The sequence below is a fragment of the Saccostrea cucullata genome, unplaced genomic scaffold, assembly GCF_032062105.1.
Source record: "Saccostrea cucullata isolate Sc308-1 unplaced genomic scaffold, CSIRO_AGI_Scuc_v1 ctg439, whole genome shotgun sequence".
Lineage (NCBI taxonomy): Eukaryota > Metazoa > Mollusca > Bivalvia > Ostreida > Ostreidae > Saccostrea > Saccostrea cuccullata.
The window spans coordinates 123625-148820 of record NW_026928938.1 but is presented as its reverse complement, the minus strand read 5'-3'; the positions used below and the strand labels follow the sequence as shown (position 1 = coordinate 148820).

Below are 25196 nucleotides of genomic sequence, written 5' to 3'. Positions count from 1 at the left end.
TATATTTTCATTATAACATGAAAAGGTATTTTTGTGTTGTTATTGAACATGAAACGATTTGTTAAAAAATCCCTAAAGATAGGAAACATAGGAGAGACGTCAACACTTCGCTAAATGACATTTTCCTCGTTAGTTTGCTGGTTCAATGTTGACAGAGACTGTCATGGTCCCACTTCTAGGGCTTCCACGCGAGGGGTTATCAACACCAACAACAATAAGCGTGTAGCTGGTACCACAGGTGCTGTAATCAATAGCATTACTTGTGGTTAATATTTCATTGCCGACAATCTGAAACTTCGGAATTTGATCATCTCCACACTCAATGAATACGTCACTACACCCAGTAGGATAACCTTGATGATCCTTGTCAAAATCTGTGCAGTCAAAGCGAGCCACAAAAGAATCTACAAAGAATACCAATTTATCTTATTATTTGATAATTAAATACCTGTAAACATTGCTAATATAATATAGATAACACTAAAGGAGAAATACTTGCAAAGATAAAACGACAATTGAACCTTTTTGGCAAATTTAAAGTATCCTCAAACTTAGGAATAAATATCTAGGATGAAGACAAGAATATTGTTAAGAATGATTTTCAGGCAAGTGTGAAAAATCAGGGATCAAAAGATTTGTGCAAAAAAGATGGACGTTTTTCATACTAATCGTCTGTCCATTATTTATACACTGAATTGACGACGGATTTTGCCGTTATTTCGCGATGATGACAAGGAGCACACGGTGGGTGTAACCGGTCAGCATGGGATGCTCACACCTCCATGGCACCTGATCCTACCTGTGATGTTTTTGAGGTCGATGTTTGCTCTAGATCTACTCCTATTTTGTATTGTTTAATGGCTTTTTGACGTTTTCCATACTAATTGTTAGTCTATTATTTATACACTGAATTGACGACGGATTTTTCTGTTATTTTCCGATCACGACAAGGAGCACACGGCGTTTTTTATGACCGGTTAAATTTATGCATATATCGGGATGCTCAAAAGTTCTTCTCCATGGCGCCTGTTTGGAGGTCTGTTTGCATGATCGGGGAGGAACGGAAAAATTCAATGTCAATTTAATGTATAAATAATGGACTTACAATAAGTATGAAAAACGTCAGTCAGCATTTGACTCAATGATAAATTGAATTTGCTGACAAGGTCATTGTCGTGATCTGGGCATATAACGGAAACGTCTGTCTACTATTCAGTGTGTAAATTATGAACTTACAATTTGGGTATGAAAAACGTCACAAAGTATTCGACCTACTGATAAATTGTATTTGCTGACAAGAATATTGTTTCAACCATAAAAATTACAAAATCGTGATTTTAAATGAGACATTTCATATTTTTGTATCATCAACTTGTTTTTCGATATTTGCCTAATTTTAGAACTCTTTTGTATCAAATCAACAGGGAGAAACTCCGTATGCAGGAGATGGGGTAATAGAATATTACTACATACTAGTGAATAATGGAGCTTCACAATAGAATTGCCAAGTAATCACGTTGATCATAAATTTTGATTTCAGGTTAACATAACGGATTTTTCTTTTTTCCCAATAATGACAATGAGCACACGGCGGGTGTGACCGGCCGGCAGGGAATGCTTACTTTTGCATTACACCTGAACCCTCCTCTGATATTTTAAAGATCACTGTTTCCTCTGCAATATTGTTTTAATGTACTTCTGAACTTGAATACTGTTCCCTTCCTATATTTCATCAGGAATAAGACTGCCTGGTACTTAAAAAATGTGCGTTTCCTCTTTTCCTATTCCTTAATCATTGTTAATTTATAATTTAAGTAAATTTTGAAGAAATTTCAACTCTCTTTGTACAACGTTTAATACTATATCATTGATTTTCCTCAGGATTTGGTATCTTCTTCTGTACATGTTAAAATATATGATCATTAAATATTAGCGATTCACTGAGTGATTTCGCTACCTTGTGGAAGTCTTTCCTTAATGTATACTGTCTGAGTTGCGACACAGAATTGTGGATCATGTTCATTGACTGGCAGAACGTTGACAGTAATCTCTGGACAATTTTCTCCATCAGAAGCGGAGGTACTTCCGTCTCTCACCCTTTCATTATGTCAAATATATTTTTCTAAGTAAATTCAATAATTTTATATCTTGGTATTAACATGAGCCACAATTAAAGAATAAAAAAGTAAAATACACATATTTATATTTAAAGCAACAGTTAAAAAATAAAAATTTTCGCAGAAGATATAAATGAAAAAAAATATTGACATTTACCATACATTGTTGACAATATGTTGAGTTGCTTGTTCAAAATCCAAATGAGCTTTCACAACAAGATTTCTACCATTCAGTGAAAAATATGGGTCATCTCCTCTCATGTAGTATATAACTCTGTCTCCATCGGCATCAAATCCGGAAATCGTGTAAATAGTAGAACCAACATATATTGTCTCCTCCGTGGAAACTGTAGCGCTACCAAGCGACGGACGCACACAAACGGCTTTAGTTCTTGTTCCAACTATTAATTTAATTTTGATCGTTATAAAAATATCTCTAAGATCTCTATATGTTTCCGTCACAATTAGTAAGTGTGTATAATATAAGACTACAATTATAAAGCCTTGTAGCAACTGCTCCGAAATCGCAAGTTTCATAAGTTAAATCTACAGATCTTATTCATAAAATAATATTATGATATTAGTCTCAGAAAAGAAACAAAGATGTTTCAAATATACTCTCTGAAAACAATGTCATTCATGTATGTGAAAAGAAAAAAAACCCAAAATTTCAAAAATCTGATTTAAAGTAAACAACTCCTAGAAGTCATTGAATTGAAGTGAACACATTTCATTGAGAAAAAATTGAAAGGCTCGATCAGTTCTAATGCTAAAAGATTAAAAAAGGAGACGGTTTTCTCATTTTACTACATTTTATCAAATCGTCAAAATATACAGCTCAACGCACTTTTTAAACTCACATGGTTTTTCGCACAAATTAAGGTCACATTGTTATAATGCAAAATTGTGTAACGTGACAACAAAATATATTTTAAAAGTGAATTATAACTTAATTTTGATCTTATTCCTTTACTCTAAATATAATTTACACACCTTTGCCTTGCCTAAATACAGAAAAAGCGCAGTTCATGTAATTTTCGTATTTCCTGTACATTAATATGACACTAAGGCGTAAGATGATAGAAGTATTTCTCATCTATTCGACTATTTCAGTGTTAAAAGATGATATTTTTTCAGGTTAACTCTCTGAAATCTAGCATCATGAAAGATACCTTCCAACGCAAAATTTCAAAGTTTCAGATCCTAAATGTAAAAGAATTTTCTTTTCAATAGTAACAATTTAATTTGTTGAAAGATAAAAAATACTTTATTATCATATCCATTGACATGATTTCTTTATGCAGTTTTGTCATTTTTTGGCGCTGCATTTCGACAAAACCAAGACAAGTAAGGAAATTCTGCAAATTACGTAGAAAAATACTCGTCTGTAAGAAGTCAATTTGAACATTTCAACTATATACCGGTAGTATCAAAGAAAGTTCGATTTATTAATTTGTGAATACGTATGGTAGAATCATACACATGTAACATCACACATTTTTTAAACACATTCCCTTTTAAAACATCGAGTTTTTAAACTTAAGGTAATGATTTTTAGAGAATATGCACCTTTAACGTAAAATAATATAAGGGTTATGTCTCGTACTGAAGTTCGATAATTTTAAGTTTTATTGCAAGAAAAATGTGACCTTAATTTGTGCGAAAAACCATGTGAGTTTAAAAAGTGCGTTGAGCTGTAAATCTATGTAAATGAATGTTTTATATGTAGACTTCTACATACGGGTAGTCGAATTCATAGAGAAAATATTTTTTTTCTTAAATATTTGCCCCTGCCCATGCAATTTGAAGAACATTAAAACAGATATGTGCCTAGTACAAAACACTCGAAACGATTTTTTCCCTTTAATTTCTGGCTGCTTGAATTTGTAATGATTTAGAATTGAAGACTTTTCTTTACTTTGTATTCTTCATATTAAATATCTGTTATGTTAAGCAAGTGCTTTGTTTATATATTTTATGTGTATAACATGCTAGAAGATATGTCCTGTTCCATGCAATTTGTAAATGTTATTTTTTCTATTTCTAAATATAAATATAAAACTCAATTTGAAAGAATTCAATATTTCATATTAAAAGACATTTTAGGGGTCCATAAAAAGAATCTAATTTAGCTGTCAGAGTAGAGTTTGGGGCCCTTCCTATTATTTTCAGAATATATAAATTGCGAGTATTATTCAGATATTATTACAGAAAATTGTTTCGGACCAAGAAAACTCCAGCTTGTTTTAACATCATGCATATTTAGAGGATGAAAAATTTGCAGGAAATGGAAAAAACATGTTGGCAAAACTGTATACAAACTATACTTGATAAAGTCTTTGTTTCAAATGCTAATACATTATCAATAAATGATTTTGAAAATAATGTGAGAAAATATTTTGAGAATATAGTTTATAGGGATATAATAAATATCAAAGAAAAATGTAATGGCAAATAATAATTCTACGACCAGTTTATACGTCAAGGAAATCTAAACAAGCTTGAAATTCAACCATAATTAAATTTTTCCATTTGTAAGAAATTCTTCGTTTTTTTTGTTACTCGATTAAGTAAATCACAAATTACAGATAGATATTGGCTGATGTTATAAGCCAATTTTACCAAAAGATGAGAGACATTGTATTAATAGTCAAAGTGCTGTTGAGGATGAACATTTCTTTTTGTAAGTTCACTCAATAAAAAAACTAAGAAGTGAATTTTGAACTTTTTAAAACAATACATGCATATCTTATGATATTCTTAATCCAGCAAATGTTAATTTAACAAGAAATATTCGTAACTTCATATGTAATGCATTTAAAAGGAGAAAATCTCTGTAACTAGATATATGTCTACTATATGTATGTCTTAATTGCGTCACATGTGGTTTTTATCAAATTAAATAAATAATAAATGTACAGTTGATGCAATAAAACAAACTAATGTAAAAATAAATGAAATAAAAGGAGCACCTGTTCCATTAAAGCCGTTTCTCCAGTTCTTTGTTGTGCAGGATGAGTTTTTATTGTCGACACCTGATCGCTCTAGTCGGAGAGAGACAGTGACGAATACCAAATGGAAACCATCAGAAATCTGAATCATCACGTTGTAGACTGGACTGTCAACGTCTTGATAAGGATCTGGGGAGGAATAGAAAATATTGTTTAATAATGAAATATAACCCACCAATGCGTTGTATCTATAGGGTGTTGGTTATTTTTACTAACGCTCTTATATCAGTTATTGATCTAATCTTAATTTATCTTTCGCCAAACTGTTTATCTCTTGATTTTGTAATAATAAAAAGCTGCTACTACCTTGTTTCACTATCAAGTCACCAGCGTCAGATATATCAAACTTTCCTCCATCTCCAGAAGCTATCTGGTATTTGAATTTGGTCCCCGCATCCGCGTCAGTACACGTGATTGATAAAACCTACATTCAGTTTCATTTATTTGAAAACCATATACTCAGTTAGTTGAATAAAACTATCTTATAGAAAGAATAAATGCTTTTATGGGAGCTTTACGTCCCATTCCAGAGTTTTTCACTGATGTAGAGACGTCACCATTTAACGAAAAAGTTAGGCATTTAACAAAAATTCAACGTGCATCAAAATTTGGAAAAAATCAATGCACTTTGAGCAAAGATTTGAAAGTCATTATTTTGGGACAATATCAAAGCAATTTGAAAAAAAAAAATCAGTGCTTTAAGAGTGAACTGTTACAATTTTTAACCATAATAACACTTAACATGTTTTCAAACATACGTATAAAAAAACATTTTGAACTAATATTTTAGTTGAAAAGTGCCAAATTATCACATTTTTTAATATTTTTTTTGTATTTCAGCCTTTGAGATTTCTTTTATCAGTCAAGTACATGAAAGTTATTGCAAAAAGTCACCAAACTGAGAAACTTTAAAAAGGTTTACCATTTAGATTGCTTTGGGGACTCATTGCAAAGTTTATTTTTTGATACACAATATCTCTAAAATTGCCATATTGTGGTATAAATATAACTGGTATGACTTTTTTGTTAAAAAAAAAACAATATTTAGATTGCTAGTATATTTCTTTTGATGTTCTGTCATTAGTTTTTAGTATAATATCCATGGACGTCTTGAATACTCAAGCGAGTTGTGCGTCATTCTGCAGCGTCATGCATTGCTTACAGCAGTAAGAACAGTGACGTCGTGGAAGCCATTTCCAACATTTTTTCCTAATTTTTGTCGTAAAAAACATTTTGAGACCATTTGGAGTAACAGATAATGTTATTTTTATTTTAATATCACAATATTTTCGATAAGCGTACTGCTACACATATGAATGCATGAAATCAAAAAGCTGCGCAAAGCCATGCACACTCGAATTAGACTCCGTCTTGTTAAGAATATTCAAGAAATTTAAATCAAATATGGATACATAAACATTCCAAAGCACTTATGAACATAAGAGACTGTAAGAGACCTTTTATTTTCTTATACCAGATTTTATATTCTAATTATGATTACCGCTGTTCCAAGGACCTGATCTTTACGTAAGGTGATGTTTGCTTCTTTGGGCGTACAGACAGGTTTATTGTCGTTGACGTCAGTTACTGTGACGTCAGCAGTAGCAATAGATGACAGCCCTCCTCCGTCAGAAACTTTTATCCGTAAAGAGTGTGTTTTTGGTTCGGTAGATTCAAAGTCAACTGGCTTATGGAGGTAAATTTGTCCCGTTGAAGGATTAATCAAGAAGGTCCGATTCATATCATTTCCACCTAATCAAAATATTGGAGTTCTCCAAGAGTTTGCAGTTGTAAATTATTGATGCATTTATAGTGTTTCTCTATAATATCTACTGTGATGGTGGAATAGAGAACACACTATGATAAAATTGATGATTATTAGTGCCCGCAGTTATAATAATTTATATAAAATACAATAATGACGGAGCTAACAGAGACACGTCCGTTCTCTGCAGCTTGTAGCACAAAAGAGAGCGAGGATAGGTACAATACGTCACGACAGGTGCTGTGACGTATACCATGTGATCGGAGGTAGCAGGGCAATTCGTGCCCAGTACCTCCAGGACCACCACATTCCTCCCCATTTTGAAAAAAGGGCGTCCCAGCCCGTTACAATGGGACAAACTAAGAAAGAAGTTTAAAATTTAAATAGCTGCACCTGACCCCTCATCCCTGCGGGGACAGAATTCCCCAAACTATTCGCAACCGAGATCGACGGGACTGTACTCAGGGCAGATATACTGAGGCACTGTCTTAGCATAATCCTCACAAATCCCCACACACCCAGGATGGAACCAGTCCCGGCAGTTGTCGCACTGCACCATCATCCCCTTGGGATTAGACTGCAAACAAACACAATATTTTCTGGTTTTAGTTCCCCTAGTTGCTCAAGGCCTTTTAGGCGACTTGGGCTGTACGGGCTGATCTTGTCTTTCCCTAACCCGCTTACGAGTACCCATATACGGACCTACTGACTCCGCTGGCTTGGGGCTTACTTTCAGGTGACCCCTACTCCCCAGGCTCTCAGGACTTATTCCTGAGTCCGCGGTCCCCAGCGGTGCAACCACGTCATGTACAGAAGAACTGTCCCCATCTCGGGCTACTGACTGTCCGGGCAACTTTTTCTGATAATTTATTAACCATTTAGGGAGTTGCCTGGACTCGCACCTCTTAAGCTTGTCACGGTGCATAACCTTGACCTCGCGCCGAGATTTGACTACGAATATTGTGACTGACTTGGCTTCAGGTATAACCCTGGGACCCCTCCAAACTGACTCTACATTTTTCCCGCATTGCGGCGCCAGTATACCAAATCTCAGACTTTGAACTTGCTGGTACGGACCTTAATGTCATGCGACCTTTTCATTGCCTTCTGCGCGACTTTAAGTTTCTTGCGGGCAATGTCGTGCGCGCCTTGAACATTCTCTTCGAGGTCCCGTACGTATCTGTCCACCTCACCCTCCTCCCCATTTTGAAAAGACGTGGAAGGCGGTGGGGCAAACATCAAGGTTGCTGGTATATTTACTTCACGACCCAGCATTAAACGATTCGGGGTATAACCGGTATGGCGATTTACCGCGGACCGCAATGCTCCAGCCAATGGGCCTAGGTACTTATCCCATGACTTGGGCTGACCATCGACGTAGCAGCGAACTGCGTCCATTAGAGTGCGGTTATAGAGCTCTACCTGGCCATTCCCTGACGGATGGTAGGGTGTGGTCCTGGCTTTATGTATCCCTAACATGGCGCAAATCTTGCAGAACAGCTCGCTCTCGAAATTACGGCCCTGATCTGTAAAGATTTCGTAAGGATAGCCAAATCGAGAAAAGTAACTTCCGCTGTTTGAGACGGAAGCGGAATACACTCTACCCACTTGGTAAAATTGTCTACCATCATAAGAATGTATCCGTTTCCGCTATCAGTTTTGGGGAGTGGCCCGAGAAAGTCCAGATGTACCCTTTCCATCGGGCTCCCGGCTTGATAACTCTTAAGCTCGGATCTGTTCGGCAACGAACCTCGCTTGTTTCTCGCACATACTTCGCAAGTTTTGACATATATCTTAATGTCCTTTGTCATGCGCCACCAGTAGAACTGTTGTTTAAGGCGTTCTTTAGTTCTCTGGATTCCCTGGTGACCAGAGGACGGAATGTCATGACATAAGTGCATGACCTCGGATCGGAGACTCCGCGGCACAAGGAGCCGACGGGGCGCATCCGAGTCCTCGGGTTCTCGCCAAACAACACCTGACTCGTCTAGATAAAAGCAGTCTCGCTCCAGAAGATAGCACTTCTCTTCCGGACTGCAGAAAATTAAGTCGCTTTCGGCAGGTAAAGCCCCAGACTCTAAGACTTGAGGACTAACTGTCTCAATCTTGGGATTTAAACTCGACACCCCACTGACATTAATCTGAAAACTGGGTAGTGCAGAAGTACTCGCAGTCGAGGGAGTATCTTCCAAAGAACTAGAAACAATGGCCTGACGGAGAGTGGGGTCTAACGAATCACATTCACCCCCCTCAGCAGAAGGACTCTCCGCTGACACAGGCGTTTCGCTAAAGAGTTGGGACAAAGAAATTGCGTCGTCGATTTCAGTATTAAAGTCGTGCCAGCGCTCGTGGGCTCGGCGGCAATACCGGCATCCGCCGCACGGCAAGTCTTCGACCCTAATTCTCGTCGAGTACCCCTGGCATAAGTCGGGTATGTCCAAATAACCGCCAATAGCTCTTTTCGAGTAGTACAATACCTGCGCTGTTCTGAGGATAGCACAGCACTCCCATACCCTATTGTTCTTTCTTTCCCACCCTGGACTTGGCTTAATTCCCCGCCTACGGCATGATCCGAGGCATCAGTATCCAGGATGAAATGACCTGTACTGTTCGGTATCGCTAGAACTGGAGGTTTAGTCATTAACTGAATGAGTTCCTCGAAAGCATTATGCTGCTCTTCGCCCCACCGGAAACCGCTTTTTCTGGTCACCGCATACAGCGGAGCCGCAATTCTGGAGAAGTGAGGGATAAAACTACGGTGATAATTGGTGAACAGGAGAAAACGCTCTACGCCCTAAATATCACGCGGAACAGGCCAGTCACGCACTGACTCAATGTACTGATCCCCCATCTCAACTCCATGCTCGCTCACGGTTCTACCAAGGAACTCGACCTTAGTCTTAAACAGCTCGCATTTCCGAGGCTTGAACTTACGCTCGGAATCGCTCAAACACTTGTCGTAGGTTATCAAGGTGAGCTTGCGCCGAAGATCCTAGGACTAGGATATCGTCTAAGAAAGCTAAGGCGATCTTCCAGTTAAGTCTGTGCAACACCAAATTTATGGCCCTAGCGAAGGTCGCAGGGGCATTACACAGACCGAACCCCATTCTAGTAAATTCGAATAAGCCGTACTTTGTTATAAAGGCAGTCTTTTTCCGGTCTTCTGGAGCTATTTTTACTTGCCAATAAGCCGAGTTAGCGTCAAGCTTGGAGAACCAGCGGTTTCCTGCTAGCGTGTCCATGCACTCCTCGATGAGTGGCAGAGGGTACGTGTCCTTGACGGTCACCTTATTCAGGGTTCTATAGTCCACGCACCAACGGACGCTGCCATCCTTCTTCCGGACCAGAACTGGGGCGGACGCCCAGTCCGAGGAAGACGGCTGGATGACTCCGGCTTTTAACATCTTATCGAGATGACCCTCTTCCTCCCCTTGAAATACAGCGGGGGTGCGTCGCATCCGCTGTTTGACGGGAGACGCGTTACTGGTGTCTATTCGGTGTTCGATCTCGGAAAAACTTCCGAGATCAAGGCCATCAACAGCAAAGTCGTCGGCAAATTTTTTGACTAGCTCCGCTGCCTGAGATCTGACTTCCACAGGCGCGGTCTTGTTTAACTGCTCTAAGAGTGGAGCGATATGGTCATAGTTCGTATCCCACTCAAAGGTTACACGACGCACTGTGGGTTTAGTATCGTTGACTAGATCGGCGGGGACGGCTTTCCCCACCTTAGTGCCAGTCTTCACAATATGACTTCGGTCTGTCAAGTTCAAGATGCACAGCTTGGCTTTATTCCCTGCAGCGTTGTATGTCCGCGAAGCTAATATACCAGGCGGAAATATGCTAGCTGGTTCCAGCATAAACTCTGGCATATAGGAACTAAGGGTACCCTCGATAACTTGGGCAGTGTGCGGGGGAATCCGCACTCTGCGGACTGAAACCGCACCGAGTACTGGTACTGACTCATCAACACTCATAGCGAATGTGGTGTCAATGCCCTTGACCCTTAAAGTACCAGCTCCACATGAAATTTCTACACCATGCTTGCGCAGGTAATCAATTCCCAGGAGCATATCATCTTGCAGAGGATCAACATATATCGGGTGAGCAAAATCATAATCCCCAATTCGTAAGTTAAGACTCCCGAAGTACTGAGCGGTCATACCATCTCCCTCGCCAGCTAGCCTGCCTTGTAAAGTTCGCTCGATATTATCGTTATGTCGGCTGCTGTGTTGATTGTTGCCCTCACTTGTTGGCTTTCTACTCTTATCGGAATACGCCACGCCCCTGAACCGATGGTTTGACTATCGGACCTAACAGACGGAATAACATAGGTCGCATTCACATTCGGCTCATAGAACTTGACTTTGGTCTCATGGTCTGACGCACTATGTTTGTCTTTAGTTTTATTACTCGTCGACTTAAGACAAGGCTTAGGGGTCCCCGATCTACGCCTACACTGGCGGATCGGGCAGTCGCGACGCAAGTGCCCTGGCTCTTGGCATTCGAAACATATAATAGGCGCACGAGAACGTCCCCTATTTGATGACGGATCCCTCGAGGACTTCGCTCGGGACTTGATCCTCGGGTGCTGTCCTCCGAGTCGCTGGAATAGTATGTTCTATACGAGCCCCGATCCGGCGACTCGGAACGGTCCCTGCTGGCACGTCGATCAGAACGGTCCCTGCTGGCACGTCGATCCTTCATAGAGGTGCTTTTGTCATAACTTATCGACGGTCTCTTAGGGGAACTCCATTCGACGCAAAGGTCCCTCGGATCAGGTCCGTCTCTGTCTGCGACGCAAAATCGGTCCCTTGACTCTGCGCACCCCCTGCGTGCGACGCAAAGATCTTGAGACTCAGAATCTGATCTGGCACGATAATGGCCCGGATTGGGCGACTGACTGCGGTCATTCTAACGGTCTCTAGATAGGGATCTTACCGCTCATGGCCGGCGGGCTAAAGCTCTGCAACTAAGTTGATAAGTTTTGACTCGATTAATCGCTTCTTCTGCCCCCCCCCCTTTTTTCCCCAATATTACCTTTACTATAGTAAATGTTCATTGAAAGGATGGTTGCCCCCCCCCCCCCTACTTTATACCATAGTATAGTGAAATGAAGGATTGTAGGGAAAAAATTGGAAGTGATAGCAAGTTAGCTCCGAAAAAGTTGGCCACTACCACCCCCCCCCCCCGGAATTAAATTCCAGCTGTGAGGCGGCTTTAAGTGCTTATCTCTCGGTCCATTATTTACACCCATAAACCACGAGATAAATTTATTAAATACACGTAAAAATATCTCGCGGCTAATCCGCTCAAAGCATAAAACAAAATACAAAAGAGACTTTAACCTTATAAAAATACTTTACATAATAAAAAGGTACAAAAAATCCAAGATGGCACGGCACTAGCTAACACGTGCTAGGCCGGCACCCCGCTGCCCAGACAAAAAACCCTGGGTCGCAGCGTCAATATAGCGTTTCCCTATAATATCTACTGTGATGGCGGAATAGAGAACACACTATGATAAAATTGATGATTATTAGTGCCCGCAGTTATAATATATAAAATACAATAATGACGGAGCTAACAGAGACACGTCCTTTCTCTGCAGCTTGTAACACAAAAGAGAGCGAGGATAGGTATACGTCACGACAGGTGCTGTGACGTATACCATGTGATCGGAGGCAGCAGGGCAATTCGTGCCCAGTACCTCCAGGACCACCACACATTTATTTTCGACAAATGGACGTTCTCAATCGACATATACTCATTATTAAAATGATACACAAAACACAAAGACGAAATAAGATCATTTACATTGAAGAAATTTTGAGAAAAGAATTTTTTTATGAAGATTGATTTCGAAGGAGCCCAGTATATATGGTTCTGTGTTATTTCCTCAGTAATTATCTAAGAAATTATATAGAGAATAATACATACCCTTTTCCATATAACATTCTGTATCAATCCGAGACACCAATATCAGCCAGAGGGCTAAAGGCCCGAGGGCTGATACAGGATGTGATGTGGAAAAGGGTATTTTTATTATGTTTAGTACATACTTAGTAATAAAATACAGCAGTGAGCACAAACTAAGTTGAAAAGAAAATAAGTTAATAATCATGCATAGACTTCTTAAATACATGTAGGCCTACATATTGTCTCATAGAGTTTGGGTTTATTTCTACTTCTATTTCAATGCACTCGATCCGTAATTTGAAAATAATCTATTATTTGTCAATTATATTATCCTTATTTTCAAAATGTTAAAATTAAGAGATTATGAACCCCCCAAAACATTGTGTCTGATCACAAGTACTGTTTTTGTGGTTTAATTTACTAGGGGTGTAAAATTGATCCGTATCAACTCTGCAGGGCTGATAACCTATATCAGCCCTGCAAATCCATATCAGCTCTGCAGGGCTGATACGGCTATTGTCACGCCAGCCATATCGCTGTTGTTGTTCTGATTATGTTAAATAATCTCATATTTTGAGGAAATAAAGAATGAATGAATGAATGAATGAATGAATGGAACAGAGCAAACACGGACCCCTGAAACATCAGAGGTAGAGTCATATGCCATAGGGAAGTGAGCAACCTTGTGAAAAACAAATTAAAATTTTGAAACAATCAAATGTTTAGATTGTAAGAGTCCGTAAGTGATATTTATCCTATAAATCTTTATTAAATTGTAATCAACTTATTACACTTGATAATTAAAAAAAGAGTAGAATAAAACCTGTTTTAGTAGAAAAAAATGTTTTGAAATCTTTTTTTTTTTTGGTCAAGGTCGTAATATCGAAAGGTAAATTAATCCATATCAATATTCTTTTTTTTTTTTTTTTTTTTTTTTTTTTTTATAGATGTCTCTTTATAAGGAATTACCTATAATTTTGTAGGTAAGCTTGCCATGAGGTCCTGCGTCACGATCTGTAGCATTCACCTTAAAGATCTCCCTGCCAACCAATGTATCCTCCGGAATCTGTGATGACAAAAAATCATTTACATACCGCTATATGTTTAGAAAAGTCATCAAAATCTTTTTAAAAATTCATTTTACAGTTATAATGTCGCTTTAATGTTCTTTTAACCCTTTCCATGACAAAGATTTTAAGTATTTCTAGACAAATTGATATTAAGATTTCAATGCATTTTTGGGGCATTTCTTGTAATTTTTGTAGATACTAATGTATATATATTCTGAAATATGGATTTGTGTAGTTTCTGAAAATGATTATAAAAATATCATTTCAGTTGCCATGGCAACGAAATACACCATAATCATGCTGGAATTCCCATTTATTTAATAATGAATTTCATTCTAGTTTTTTTGCTTAGTTCAATATATTTAAAAATATTTATTGTTGTGTTGAAAATTTTGAACATGTACATTTTTTTAAAAAACCAATTTAAGTATTTCAGGGGGATTGGGTGGGGTTGGGATTAGTCTGGTCCTGATTTTTAAAAAGAAGGCTAGAAATAACTTCTAACGACAAAAAATTATTATTTGGTCCAGCATAGTTTTTTAGCCTAATTCGAGTATGCTGATTCCGAAAAAAATATGCTGGCCTTCATGAAAATGGCATTGAAGAGGTCAAAATGGCGATTCAAAATAGCTGACATCCATTTTTTTCAATTTTCTCTTAATGTCGTTCAAAATGGAAAAGGTCGTGTGTGAATATCTCACTGAGTGAAATACAAGTATGAAATGATAATAGAATGCTAATATTATTAGTTTAACTCAGAAAATTTAGTCGTTTCTACACTTAATTCGAATTTTCTTTGATTTATTTGTCTATTGCTTCTATATTCTGCTTTGTTCGGGATTTTACATTTGCAAACATCCATACACTGCAGATTTGTATTTTTCCCTCTACATCTCACTTTTCTACAGTTGAACAATATGTTGAATGTTGTTGCAGCTGTAAGTCAAAATGGCGATTCAAAATGGCGGATATTCATATTTTTTCAAATTATTTCTTAATGTCGTTTAAATAGGAGAAATGATTTGTGAATATCAAACTGAGCATAGTACAACTATATAAAATGACAATAGAACACTAATATTATCACATTAATTCGGAAATTTAGTCGTTGAAATTTGAAATGTGTTAATTAGCTAAAAATGGCAATTCAAAATGACGTCATATACACTCGAATTTCGTAAAATACTAGTACTTAAACTGCTTAATTCTGAGTTTTGCAGAAAATAAATTAATGGAGGTTTTTTATTAATGAAATAATGATCAAATATGCATTGGAGGTTTGAGGATACTTTTGTAAATGACTTAAGATTTTGATGACACGGATTTTTGTTTAATTACTTCTATTATTAAGATAAACTTTTGACGACAATTCGGGAGACATTTTACCTATTACCTATCTCACTATGCTTCTTCATATAAAAAGTTAATAGTATCATACAATAATTGCTGTTTAGAGGACAATATGAAAATTAAACTACCCCGAGGGCAGTATTCCCCGAGTATTATGGCGAGTGAACATTGTAGTTCGAGGGGTTGCTAAATCATATCAGTTGTTGGAAATTCTTGATCTATTTTTATTTTTTATTTCTATTTTTTAGAAAAAAATAAATGTTTATGTTCTTGAAGGTCTAGTGCAACATAACTTAGTATGATTTTTAAAATGATGGATTATGACCAATTAGAGGGCTAATAATTGTTACAGCATATAAATCTGAATTTATTAATTATATTATAATATCCAAATAATAACATATTTATGAAGAATTATCAGTATAATATACGTTAACCATAAATTTTCTTGATTGTCTAGCTATGATTCTGTGTCCCTGCATTTGCATTTTGTTATTCTCAAGATTCAAATGCATTCACAAATATTTCATGTTGTGAACGGATAATCTTGTATTGAAAAGTGTATTTAAATTTAAATTTTGAAAGAAGTCTGTTCACTTTATGCATTAAATGGCCCTGTAGATATACAAATTAATTGATAAACGATTTATTTTCTAATTGAAGCATTAAAATAAAATAGAGACTTGGTACTTTCATATACTATTAAAAAATTATTTAAGATAGGATTCTTCTCTGGTTTTTAACGAGATTAAATATTCAAAGTATAGTTGCTTATATGTGTTATATATTTAGGTGTAAGAGATTTAAAAGACCACATCTTTCTTTTCTCATCAAAATTGTACAACTTTAAATAGAAATGACAAATTGCCTTTGAAATCTAACAGGGACTATATTTTTGGCGGAATGGTGGCAAGATGAAAATATCTTCTTTTCTGCCTTTCAAAATTATTATATATACATGCTAAATTTTGAGTCGTTTTGCAGAAAATAAATTAATGTTTGGGTTTTTTTATATTGTATATACTATAAATAGTATACTGATTAGTCTATTAAATATGAAAAAACAAAAATACTAGAAAAGTTTCATTTTTTTTCTGGAAATAGTTAAAAACAAACTCAACTTAAGAGTTTCCAAATTTTCCCCTCGTATTTGATCGTGTTCCAACGCCTTTGAGCCGACCCTGTCCACGTGAAATTACTCCTGGATCGCTGTCATTATCAACTCTCATTTCTACTTCAACATCCCTCCATCATTCAAATAACGGAAGAAATTCTTGTCTGATTTCTTCGATACTTTGTACTAGGTTTTGAAATTAGCACTGGTAAGAGCTTAGTATTTCCCCTTTACATCTTCTATTCCAGCTTTATGGTTAATGTTAAAATTAAATTTTGTTTTCCAAAACCTTATGCAAAATGAACTAGAGGTACTGTGAGCAATGAGCGCACTAAATGATACCCCCGTCTCCCATATGAATATAATGACAGTGTCCATGTTTTGCTATGGGAAACCCAAAATATGTGTTTGATCAAAAAAGTAAAATAGGAGGTGCACAATGGCAATATATGTAATGAAGATTCATGAAAGTTTCATCAAATTTCATTCAGTGGTATGAGAGGAGTTGTGGATAATAGATGGGTACCCCAAAGCGTAACAAACGGATGGATAGACATACCGATCACTATATACCCTCCCGCTTGAGAACTTGAGAAGCAGGGGTACAAAAAAATCTCCGATATTCAAGACATGTAGCTTTCTATTTTGAGGCCGTATAGATTTGTTGTCTTTTTGGGTAGAAAGGTATTTCTATTAGCAAGAAAATTCTCATAGTTTATCATCTGGAATCACGTTGTGCGCATATTTTAGTGAGAAAAGTTGGTTAATTATGCAATTTGAGAGCGCCTGCAGATTCCTTGTGATTCCTTTCACGTACAAGCTTTCGTACAAATAGGCCTAAGCCATTCTTGACTTTAATCTAGTCATCACTTCTCTTGGCAACAACATTTTCTCGAACACTCCAAGAACTTTACAAGGCAACTAGATCCACACTTCTTTGTTAGGATAGTGTAAGGTTGTATGAAGAATCAAAGGGAGATTGAACACAAACATTTTCCTCTTTCAGATTTTGTAAAGAACAAGGTTCACTTTTGCCTTATTTGGCCCTGTGAATTTCTGAAAAACTGAAACTGTAGTGTTCTAGTTAACAATTGCCTTAAATATCTTAGGCATTTGTGAATGTGTATCTATAAAAATGACGTCATTTTCTGGCTAGTCAATGCATTATGACGTCACGAAAAGCGTCAATTTCCTCATATTCTGAAAAAATCTACAAAAACGGCCAATTTTTAAAGCTATTTTTTGATATTTATATAGAGCGCAACCTCTGATCTAAAATATGCAACTAGTAAATGATGGAACTGTTTCTGAAGATTAATGGATATGTTTTATTTTTTAGATCAGAGAGTGCGCTCATATTATTTTTCGTCACTGAAAAAGCTCAATTATACCTGTTTACCTAAAAATTCAAGAACATTGCAATTTCATAAAGCCAGTTTCTCAAGACCTGGACTTTGCTGAGAAATTTTTTAATAGTATATGAAAGTACCAAGTCTCTATTTTATTTTAATGCTTCAAAAAGAAAATCAAGTATTGAACAATTTATCGGTGTATTACAGGGCCATTTCATGCATAAAGTGAACAGACTTCTTTCAAAATTTAAATTTAAATACACTTTTCAATACAAGATTATCCGTTCACAACATGAAATATTTGTGAATACAGTTGAAGTTTTCGACTGAGAATAACAAATGCAAATGCAGGGACACAGAATCATAGCTAGGCAATCAAGAAAATTTATGGTTAACGTATATTATACTGATAATTCTTCATAAATATGTTATTATTTGGATATTATAATATAATTAATAAATTCAGATTTATATGCTGTAACAATTATTAGCCCTCTAATTGGTCATGGTCCCTCATTTTAAAAATCATACTAAGTTATGTTGCACTAGACCTTCAAGAACATAAACATTTATTTTTTTCTAAAAAATAGAAATAAAAGATAACAAGAGGCCCATGGGCCACATTGCTCACCTGAGCACTGTGGCTAGGAAAAAGCAGAATTGGTTTATACTTGAAAAAGCTTAAATCCAAAAGTAGTCCCATGACCAATCATGGCTTTGCTATTCTTGAGAAGAAGATTTTTAAAGAATTTTCCTATACATTTCTATGTAAAACTTTGGTCGGCCATTTTGGCGCCGCCCTACCCCTGGGGGTCATGATTTGAACAAACTTGAATCTACAATACCTGAGGATGCTTCCATAATTATATAAATATGATCAATTATGGCTTTGTTATTCTTGAGGAGAAGTTTTTTAAAGAATTTTCCTATATATTTCTATGTAAAACTTTGGTCGGCCATTTTGGCCCCGCCCTACCCCTGGGGGTCATGATTTGAACAAACTTGAATCTACACTACCTGAGGATGCTTCCATATAAATATGATTAATTATGGCTTTGCTATTCTTGAGGAGAAGATTTTTAAAGAATTTTCCTATACATTTCTATGTAAAACTTTGGTCGGCCATTTTGGCGCCGCCCTACCCCTGGGGGTCATGATTTGAACAAACTTGAATCTACACTACCTGAGGATGCTTCCATATAAATATGATCAATTATGGCTTTGTTATTCTTGAGAAGAAGATTTTTAAAGAATTTTCCTATATATTTCTATGTAAAACTTTGGTCGGCCATTTTGGCCCCGCCCTACCCCGGGGGGTCAGGATTTGAACAAACTTGAACCTACACCACCTGAGGATGCTTCCATATAAATATGATCAATTATGGCTTTGTTATTATTGAGAAGAAGATTTTTAAAGAATTTTCCTATATATTTCTATGTAAAACTTTGGTCGGCCATTTTGGCCCCGCCCTACACCTGGGGGTCATGATTTGAACAAATTTGAATCTACACTACCTGAGGATGCTTCCATATAAATATGATCAATTATAGCTTTGCTATTCTTGAGAAGAAGATTTTTAAAGAATTTTCCTATATATTTCTATGTAAAACTTTGGTCGGCCATTTTGGCCCCCGCCCTACCCCTGGGGGTCATGATTTGAACAAATTTGAATCTACACTACCTGAGGATGCTTCCATAAAAATATGATCAATTATAGCTTTGCTATTCTTGAGAAGAAGATTTTTAAAGAATTTTCCTATATATTTCTATGTACAAGAGGCCCATGGGCCACATCGCTCACCTGAGCACTAAGGGTAGGAAATAGTAGAAAATGGCTTTCTATTGTAAAGTTTAAATCCTAAAGTAGTCCCATGACAAATCATGGATTTGCTATTTTTAGAAAATGATTTTTAAAGAATTTTCCTATATATATCTTTAAAAAATTTGGTCAGCCATTTTGACCCCGCCCTACCCCATGGGGTCATGATTTGAACAAAATTGAATCTACACTACTTGAGCATGCTTCCATAAAAATATGATGAATTATGGCTTTGTCATTCTTGAGAAGAAGATGTTTAAAGATATTTCCTCTTTCTATGTAAAACTTTGTCAGCCATTTTGGCCCCGCCCTACCCCTAGGGGTCATGATTTGAACAAACTTGAATCTACACTACCTGAGCATGCTCCCATATAAATTTGATGAATTATGGCTTTGTCATTCTTGAGAAGAAGATTTTTAAAGAATTTTCCTATATATTTCTATGTTAAATTTTGGTCGGCCATTTTGGCCCCGCCCTACCCCGGGGGGTCAGGATTTGAACAAACTTGAAACTACGTACACTACCTGAGCATGCTTCCATATATATATATGATGAATTATGGCTTTGTCCTTCTTGAGAAGAAGATTTTTAAAGAATTTTCCTATATATTTCTATGTAAAACTTTTGTTGGCCATTTTGGCCCCGCCCTACCCCCAGGGGTCATGATTTGAACAAACTTGAATCTACACTACCTGAACATGCTTCCATGTAAATATGATGAATTATGGCTTTGTCATTCTTGAGAAGAAGATTTTTAAAGAATTTTCCTATATATTTCTATGTAAAATTTTGGTCGGCCATTTTGGCCCCGACCCTAGCCCCAGGGGTCATGATTTTAACAAACTTGAATCTACACTACCTGAGCATGCTCCCATATAAATATGATGAATTATGGCTTTGTCATTCTTGAGAAGAAGATTTTTAAAGAATTTTCCTATATATTTCTATGTAAAACTTTGGTTGGCCATTTTGGCCCCGCCCTACCCCCGGGGGTCATGATTTGAACAAACATGAATCTACACTACCTGAACATGCTTCCATGTAAATATGATGAATTATGGCTTGGTCATTCTTGAGAAGAAGATTTTTAAAGAATTTTCCTATATATTTCTATGTAAAACTTTGGTCGGCCATTTTGGCCCAGCCCTACCCCCGGGGGACATGATTTGAACAAACTTGAATCTACACTACCTGAGCATGCTCCCATATAAATATGATGAATTATGGCTTTGTCATTCTTGAGAAGAAGATTTTTAAAGAATTTTCCTATATATTTCTATGTTAAACTTTGGTCGGCCATTTTGGCCCCGTCCTACCCCCGGGGGTCATGATTTGAACAAAATTGAATCTACACTACCTGAGGATGTTTCCCCATAAGTTTCATCTTTCCTGGCACAGTGGTTCTTGAGAAGATTTTTAAAATATGCCACCAAATTTTCATTAATTCCCAATTATCTCCCCTTGAATGAGGGCGTGGCCCTTCATTTGAACAAACTTGAATCCCCTTCCCCCAAGGATACTTTGTACCAAGTTTGGTTGAAATTGGCCCAGCGGTTCTTGAGAAGAAGTCGAAAATGTGAAAAGTTTACAGACAGACAGACAGACGGACAGACAGACAGACAGACAGACAGACAGACGGACAGACAGACGGACGCCGGACAAAATGTGATCAGAAAAGCTCACTTGAGCCTTCGGCTCAGGTGAACTAAAAATAGATCAAGAATTTCCAACAACTGATATGATTTAGCAACCCTCGAACTACAATGTTCACTCGCCATAATACTCGGGGAATACTGCCCTCGGGGTAGTTTAATTTTCATATTGTCCTCTAAACAGCAATTATTGTATGATACTATTAACTTTTTATATGAAGAAGCATAGTGAGATAGGTAATAGGTAAAATGTCTCCCGAATTGTCGTCAAAAGTTTATCTTAATAATAGAAGTAATTAAACAAAAATCCGTGTCATCAAAATCTTAAGTCATTTACAAAAGTATCCTCAAACCTCCAATGCATATTTGATCATTATTTCATTAATAAAAAACCTCCATTAATTTATTTTCTGCAGAACTCAGAATTAAGCAGTTTAAGTACTAGTATTTTACGAAATTCGAGTGTATATGACGTCATTTTGAATTGCCATTTTTAGCTAATTAACACATTTCAAATTTCAACGACTAAATTTCCGAATTAATGTGATAATATTAGTGTTCTATTGTCATTTTATATAGTTGTACTATGCTCAGTTTGATATTCACAAATCATTTCTCCTATTTAAACGACATTAAGAAATAATTTGAAAAAATATGAATATCCGCCATTTTGAATCGCCATTTTGACTTACAGCTGCAACAACATTCAACATATTGTTCAACTGTAGAAAAGTGAGATGTAGAGGGAAAAATACAAATCTGCAGTGTATGGATGTTTGCAAATGTAAAATCCCGAACAAAGCAGAATATAGAAGCAACAGACAAATAAATCAAAGAAAATTCGAATTAAGTGTAGAAACGACTAAATTTTCTGAGTTAAACTAATAATATTAGCATTCTATTATCATTTTATACTTGTATTTCACTCAGTGAGATATCCACACGCGACCTTTTCCATTTTGAACGACATTAAGAGAAAATTGAAAAAAATGGATGTCCGCTATTTTGAATCGCCATTTTGACCTCTTCAATGCCATTTTCATGAAGGCCAGCATATTTTTTCGGAATCAGCATACTCGAATTAGGCTAAAAAACTATGCTGGACCAAATAATAATTATTTGCCGTTAGAAGTTATTTTTAGCCTTCTTTTTAAAAATCAGGACCAGACTATAACGTGTTACCCCCGCATTGATTTTGATAATGACAAAATCGTCCAAATAGTGAGCAAAGTTTTACTTAAGCTAGCAAAAAACTGGTACAACCAATAAAAAAAATTTCTGTTTATTATTTTACCGTAATTATTTTTTCTTTCCAACGGTGCAAGATTTATTCTGATATTTGCATTTTTTACGAAGTTATGAATGTTTTTTCACACTATACTCGTGTTTCAAATCAGATGCGTAGAAATGCGTATATACCATGTAAGGGGTTAATCTACAAATTTATTGACCATATGTAAAGATAATATTAAAATTGATGGACGTAAACTCGCATTGGTTTAAAAAAAAACGTGAAAAATTGTATTGCATGCTAACGTTGATATATTTTGATCTTTCCTTTTTTTTTTTGTTGTTTTTCATTTGATTTCTTAATTTGAGTGTTTAGCATTATGTTGATGTCAATAAGTTGAATTGAATTTTATTCAATATTACTGGTTTTCAATTTTTGGTTGAGGTTATTCAAAATTTGATTTTTAAACACCGAGATTTAGACAGTACTAATATAGGAAAAAACTTTCCCCATTATTCATGTTATTTGAAACCTTTATATTTTATTCAAAGATTTGATCTTTATTTATCCTAATTTATGAAAGAGTTCTGATCAGATATTTTGGGTTGCTTTAAATATACAATACTAGTAACTATCAGACCCTTGTAAGAAGAGGGTAAAATCAGATATCCAACCTAAGAATAATTGTTGTTTTAAAAAACCATTTGCTAAATTACTGTTATATGTAATCTTAAGGGTGGTTTTAACAATAGTAATTTCCATACGATACGATATATCCTGGTGAGTTTGAGATAAAAAATACCACAGAGTCTGACACATCTGTTTCATTCTTGGATATTTTACTTGAAAAGGGCGTTAATGGTAATCTAACAACCGAGCTTTATGATAAACGTGATGACTTTAACTTTCCTATATGAAAAATAGAATATTTGTGACAAACTCACTGGATATTTACATGTATATATACCGCACTTTGAGATCTTTTTATAGATAATTATCATTCATTTTTAAAATTGATATTAAACAGATTTAGATATGAAATGCAAATTAACTTGCATCAAAACTGAAAATATAGAACCATGAGTTTTTGATAAAAAATATATTTTTTTAAAAAATCAATTGAAGTAATAATATTTTACCTTTTATATCTTATAATAACCTTGTCTTTACTAATCATAAAGCAAGGGGACTTCTTATACATGTCAAATTATTAGGTCTCTTCAGTCAAGGAATAAAAATACACTTAATTAACAAAGCATTTTAAATCAAATTCATATAAATGCATATGGCATATGTAAGCTCAAGAATGTGCTTAAACTATACTGGGAAGCTCGTTATGTTTGCCAGAATTTTATTTTCTTGCATTTACACGAGAGTGTCAACTCACAAAAAATTATTATCACTTAAAATATTTGGTTTAGTTTATATTACGTAAACAAAACCAATAATTTGTCCCAAAAACATTGCATATCTTTTAGTTTTAAATATCAAAACGTATCTTGCAAAAATAAGATGTCATCTTTTACCTGTTTGCTGTGTACTACTTTTTTCTTGTGATCAAAGACCATTCTTAATATACAATTGTGATTGTGCCAAACTAGCCTCATATCCAAAATTTAATATGTCTCACTTAACTGAATAGATTTGTAGACTTCGAATATTTCCAGATTAAAACATGAAGGTTTTAAAAGATAATTCTGCATTTGTATAATTCATAGAAATTTTAACACTTTAATCATCAGATGTCATGTTCCAAGTTGGGTAGAGAGTGACATTTAATAAATTTTGAAATGTAAAAACATGCTGTTCGTGTTCTCCATATCTTTCACATGAAAACAAAGTAGCTCCCTCTAGTATATATTATGAAAAAAGAATATAGATAAATTAGAATATATATTATATCTCACAATTGTTCCTAGTGGTTGGTTGTGTATGGTCGGGGTGTACTCGTTAACTGGTTGAATGTTAACTGTAACCGTCATGGTTCCGGTCCTACGAGCATCTCTTGTCGAACTATCAACACCAATCACAAAAAGTGTGTATCTGACGTCACCAGTGTCGTAATCAATGACGTTGTTAGTTGTAGATATTGTACCATTAAAAACTGTACCATTAACTGTGTTCGAAGTCAGTTTAAAATTCGGTTTAGCATCATCTCCCGACTCAATAGATATTATAGAACATCCGTCAGGATCTCCAACAGACTCCTTGTCCTGGTCACTGCATGCAAACTCAGCCACGTATAAATCTAAAAGCATTGGTAGACAAATTTTTAAAAACTTATTACAGTGTTTATGTATATAATTGAAAATGTGAAGCCAATTCCGATGTTTCTTTAAAAGTCTTTCAATTAACGTTTAGTACAAGTGTTTTTAAACACGTGTATTTACTGCTTGTACTTATATATAAAAAAAAAGTCAAGGGTACAGCAAAATTATTATAATGTATAGTTTTGCGAATAATTGTTCTATTTACACAATTATATCAGTTCTTCATTAATGGTACCTTGCTATTAATAATAAAATGTGTATAAATCTTTCAATATGAGAGTATTTACAGGGAAACATACCCTGTGGTGCACCTTCCGGAATGGTGATAGTCTGAGACGTTGGAGTGAGGATCGGGTCATACTCATTGACAGGAAGTACATTGATAACTAGTGCTGGACAAAAAGTAGCATCAACGTAGCTGGTGAACCTATCCCGCACTCTAGGTCAGAAACATGAAATTAATAAATATTCCGATTTATTATGTAAAGCTTAAATTTCAATTTCAAATTAAATAAAACCTCTACATA

General features: G+C 35.8%; 1 protein-coding gene across 1 annotated transcript; it reads right to left on the bottom strand.

Moving 5' to 3' along the window:
• LOC134279316 (protein dachsous-like) lies at positions 1 to 25113 on the bottom strand (the record flags this gene model as incomplete). Its single annotated transcript, XM_062761674.1, has 9 exons — positions 1 to 404; positions 1958 to 2097; positions 2275 to 2518; positions 5090 to 5257; positions 5435 to 5552; positions 6630 to 6880; positions 13779 to 13875; positions 24307 to 24647; positions 24969 to 25113. Coding segments are annotated over 9 exons (1779 nt in total), but the record flags the coding sequence as incomplete, so codon positions are not given.
• Between the last annotated feature and the right edge of the window lie 83 nt (positions 25114 to 25196).